This window comes from Alligator mississippiensis, chromosome 7 (genome assembly GCF_030867095.1).
Source record: "Alligator mississippiensis isolate rAllMis1 chromosome 7, rAllMis1, whole genome shotgun sequence".
NCBI lineage: Eukaryota > Metazoa > Chordata > Crocodylia > Alligatoridae > Alligator > Alligator mississippiensis.
Window position 1 is genome coordinate 16,725,962 of NC_081830.1, and position 5,300 is coordinate 16,731,261.

The 5,300-nt window shown below is 44.8% G+C and overlaps 1 protein-coding gene across 1 annotated transcript; it reads left to right on the forward strand.

The window, feature by feature from the left end:
* Window positions 1-1,337: 1,337 nt before the first annotated feature.
* Window positions 1,338-1,835, forward strand: LOC132251873 (olfactory receptor 14C36-like; the record flags this gene model as incomplete). Its single annotated transcript, XM_059731793.1, has 1 exon — window positions 1,338-1,835. A coding segment is annotated over exon 1 (498 nt), but the record flags the coding sequence as incomplete, so codon positions are not given.
* Window positions 1,836-5,300: the final 3,465 nt, after the last annotated feature.

Below are 5,300 nucleotides of genomic sequence, written 5' to 3' on the forward strand. Positions count from 1 at the left end.
TTTCATCATAGGGATGTTGATACATGTGGTGCTCCAGGCGCTTTTGATTAGTGCAGCCCTTGGAGATGTGCAAATTAGAATGCCCCCCACCCCCACTCTCTAGGAGCACATGCATAAGTGCCCTATCATACTTGCTGTGTCTATGCTTTATATCCCTAGTAAAATGGAAATACAATGGCATGGCCTTTTTGACTTCACAATTTCATGCTCAGCTACTTGTGGTTCAGATTCAGACACTGACATTCATGAAATGATAGGATCTGAACATCTCCAATGATGGAGATCGCACAACATCCCTATTCAATCTAGTCCACTGCCCCATTGGTCCATCAGTGAAGAAGTTCTCCTGATATCTAATCTGAACCTACTTTATTGGTATTTTGGATTTTCTCTCTTCTCCCTTTCTCTACTCCCCTTTGTCCTGCTTTCCTCCTGCCTTTGCCCCGTTCCTTCAGATCTCCAATAATAACAAGTATGTGGACATCATCCCACTCTTCCCCCAAGCTCAGGTCAGTATGTGTCAGCCTCATCTCATCTCCCACTTGCTACCATGTCATTGTTCCCTCTCTTTCTACCCATGCCTCCACCTGGGCTTGTCTGCTCTCCTCCACTGCACTACTTAAGAAGAAAGAGCAGACAATCCACTGAAAAATTCTGCATTTTCACAGATGTTGGAAATGAATAAGGTTTAGTCAGGGGGCATAACAAGGTCTCTGCAAAAGCACTAGAACAATACATCTCCTGCCCACTTTCTGGATGTACTGTGATGATATTCTGAAGTGAGAAAAAAGTTTAATGAAAAATGTAGTCACTTTAGGAACCCTTATCTTTCATCAGAAAAATGGCTTTCAAATGAAAATAAGGAGGCCCTCTAAAAATCAAGTTATGCACAATTGCAGACAGAAATGGTGGGGTTATTCTCTTGCTTGCTCTTCTCCTGACAGTCATTCCTTTTCCCTCCACAGGCATCCCAAAAGGCACTGTGGATGATGACGTCCAATTGCACCGCGGTGACTGAGTTCCTGCTCCTGGGGTTCTCCGATGCCCTGGGATTGCAGATCTTGCATTTGGCCACTTTTCTAACAATATACCTGGCAGCCCTGATTGGCAATCTCCTTGTTATCACACTCATAGCCTTGGACAGCCACCTCCACACACCGATGTACTTCTTCCTCCTCAATCTGTCCATCCTCGACATCGGATCCATCTCTGTCACTGTTCCCAAATCCATGGCCAATTCCATACTGAACACCAGGCTGATTTCCTATTCTGGATGTGTCACCCAAGTTTTTCTCGTCATCTTTTTCATTCCAGCAAACCTCGCCATCCTCACTATCATGGCTTATGATCGATATATTGCCATTTGCAAACCACTGCACTATGCGACAGTGATGAACAGGAGAGCTTGTCTGCAAATGGCAGCCACGGCCTGGAGTGCTGCTCTTTTGTACTCTGCCCTGCACACGGGTAACACCTTTAGGCTGCCCTTCTGCCACTCCAACATCGTCAACCAGTTCTTCTGTGAAGTCCCCCAGCTCCTTATGATCTCTTGCTCAGAGGTGTTTACTACTGAAATTCAGGTCTTTGTCTTTGGTTCATGTCTAAGTGCTGGTTGCATTGGGTTTATATTTGTGTCTTATATTCAGATATTCACTACTGTACTGAGATTCCCCTCTGAGCAGGGCCGGCATAAAGCAGTTTCCACCTGTCTTCCCCACCTCATTGTTGTCTCCTTGCTGGGTAGCACTGGGATGATTGCCTATTTTAAGCCCACATCTGGGTCCCTATCAGCTCTGGATCTCATGGTGTCTGTTCTCTATTCTATGATCCCCCCAATGATGAATCCGGTCATCTACAGCATGAGAAACAAGGACATCAAAGTAGCTCTGTGGAAACTGGTGAGATGGAAGTGATTTATTGTCACAAAGATGCCAGTTATTCTCCAGTGACTGTGGTTCGACTGAACATTTTTATAGAAGCTGAGCTGTTGTAATAATAATTAACTCCACCGGTGTCAGTAGTGGAATTTTTATAGAAACAACTAACTGTGTTAGTCATACAGATTTAGTTAACTAATGTCACTTGTGTTTCTTTAGGTTTACACCATTTTAAATAACCTCTCTATCTCATTTTCACCCTATATCTCACTGAACTAGTTAGTCTTTAAGATACCACTCTGTTCTCGATAATCTTTATTTATGTGTTAAATTTCATAGATTTATAGACAGGGCTGGAAGTGACCTTGGAAGATCATCGAGTCCAACCCCCTGCCCAAAGGGCAGGAAGTCAGCTGGGGTCATAGGATCCCAGCAAGATAAGCATCCAGTTTGCTCTTGAAGGTGTTCAATGTAGGTGCTTGAACCACCTCCAGCAGCAGGCTGTTCCAGACCTTGGGGGCTCGGACAGTAAAGAAATTCTTCCTTGTGTCCAGCCTGAAATGGTCTTGTAGTAGTTTATGACCATTTGACCTAGTCGCCATCCCTTGGGGCGCTCTGATGAACAAGCATTCCCCCAGGCACTGGTGGTCACCCCTGATAAACTTATAGGTGGCCATCAGATCACCCCTGAGCCTGCACTTCTCCAGGCAAAAGAGCCCCAGGGCTCTCAGCCTGTCATCGTAGGGTCTGCTTCCCTGACCTCTGATCATGCGCGTGGCTCTTCTCTGGACTCTCTCAAGCTTCTCCATATCCTTTTTGAATTGTGGAGCCCAAAACTGGATGCAGTACTCCAGCTGCGGCCTCACCAAGGCCAAGTACAAGGGGAGAATGACATCCCGGGTTTTGCTTGAGAAGCATCTATGAATGCAAGCCAGCATTTTGGTCGCTTTACTAGCCGCAGCATCGCACTGCAGGCTCATGTTCATTTTGTGGTCAATGATGACCCCCAAGTCTCTTTCTTCCATAGTGCCAGCCAACACAGCACTGCCGAGCCTATAAGGATGCTGCTGGTTTTTCTTCCCAAGGTGGAGAACCTTGCATTTATCGGCATTGAATACCATCAGATTCTCGTCCTCCCACTTGCTGAGCCTCTCCAGGTCAGCCTGGATCACCCGCCTGTCTTCTGGTGTGGATGCCTTGCCCCAAAGTTTGGTGTCATCGGCGAACTTGGCCAGTCCGCTTCTGACTCCAGTGTCCACATCATTAATGAAGATGTTGAACAGTATGGGTCCAAGGACAGAGCCTTGGGGGATCCCACTGGTCACAGGACACCATGATGAGTGACTTCCATTAATTACTATTATCTTTTAACAATTAATGTTATCTTTGATGCTGATATTGTCATTTGTTAGTGCACTGTTGCAACAGCTTTTACGTACCTTAAATATTTATTAGATTCCTTGGTGGAGAATATCACTTGATCTTTGTCTTGTCTGAGTTAAAAAGTTTTCTTGAGGTTTGATTATTTTGGATCTGGAAGGATGGTATGAGAAGGTTTAAAAGGGAGTAATAATGGTTTTCAGATAGTGGGTGTCAGTGATTACTCAAGTGCTGGGACTTTCAGTCATGCTTTCCTTGTACGGGTTGTAAAAGAGCGCTGAGGGTTTTCTTTCCCACAACACTGAAGAGATGGAAATAATTTCCTTGAAGTGTATACACACTAGAGCTCCTGTGCACGTCATGACTGTAGTGATGCTGGATTTTTCCTGTCCTTGTATTCCACTATAGGGAAGCTTTAGCTAGTTAAACCTGGTGATTTAGGCAGCTGATTTAAGTATATCAAGCCCAAATGATGTTCACGCTGTTAGTCCCTGAATCCTTTCAGGATGGGTAGCAGATACTTTCACCTTTCCAACAAGCAGCCTATGCCAAGAGCTCCAATAATGCACATAGTGTGATCTTGTTTAGAATGGATGTAAAAGGAAACTCAGTAGAGACCACAATCTGTTACTGTACAACTGTATCAAAATTGGGATTTGTATTCCTTGGGAGATCAGGGAAGGTATGAAATGTCTTTTTCTTTCAAATCAGAAAGAATAATCAACATTTCCCAGAATGCCAAAGAGGAGTTTAGGTAACTGTCCAGAATTGTCACCCAAAAGGCTATTTTGAAAGGTATGAATTGGTTAGTTTGACTCATACTGACTCATACTGTTGAGCAATTTGAAGCTAGTTCAGGCAACATGGTTTTCAAACAAGAAACAGAAGCAAGGAGAAGTCTGCGTTGAGCTGAAAGGCAGAGAGGTGGTAGAATATCCTTCCTTGGAGGGTCTTAAGACTGGGCTAGACCAAGCCATGGTTGGCATGACCCAACTGGAGACAGTCTTTCTTTGACTGCAGGTATAGGGATTTGTCTGACCCAGAGTGGTGAGGCAAGACTCCCTAGCTGATGATCTTGGGGCTTTAGTTTGAGCAGGAGCTTCGGCATATCATTCAAAATCCCCAACCTTGATTTCAGCCAACACCCAATGCTGGACTAGATGATGCCCTGAAGTCCCTCTAATCCCTAATTTTTCTGTGCTTCTATTATTGTATGAGAGAGTGGTGTTGTAAAACTCTGAGGGATGTTTTCCATGTAGTTAACGCTGCTCTAAACCAATGACTAATCTTAGGATCATAGAAAATTAGGGTTGGAACAGACCTCAGGAGATCATCATGTCCAAAACACTCCTCAAAGCAGGACCACTCTCAGCTTGTTCATCCCACTCAAGGCTTTGTAGCGGGGTATTAAATACCACCAAGAATGGAGCTTCCACCACCTCTCTGGGTACCCTGTTCAAGTGAGTTAGTGTCCTGCTGATAAGATTTTTTTCCCTAACATCTAAACTGAACCAGAGACCACTGCTCCTTGTTCAATCATCTGCCAGCACTGAGAACAATTGGACTCCATCCTCTTTGTAATCACCATTAAGGGAGTTAAAGGCTGGTTTTAAACACCATCTTGGTCTTCTCTTTTCCAAACTAAATAAGCCCAGTTCCTTCAGCCTCTCCTCATAACTCATGCAACCTGGCCCCTTAACCATTTTTCCTGCCCTCCAGTAGACTCGCTCCAGTCTGTCTGCATCCTTTCAGTAGTGGGAGGCCCAAAGCTGCACACTGTACTCCAGATGTGCTCTCACCAGTGCCAAACATGGGGGAAGAATCACTTCCCTTGATCTTCTGGTTATGCTCCTAGTAAGGCAGCACAATTCCCATTGGCCTTCTTTGCAACAAGGGCACAGCATTGGCTCATATTCACCTTCTGATCCACTTCAACCCCTAGGTCCTGCTACTTAACCAGTCAGTCCCCAGTCTGTACCAGTGCATAGGATTGTTCCATGCTACATGCAGGATTTTGCACTTGTTGTTACTGAAGCTCATGAG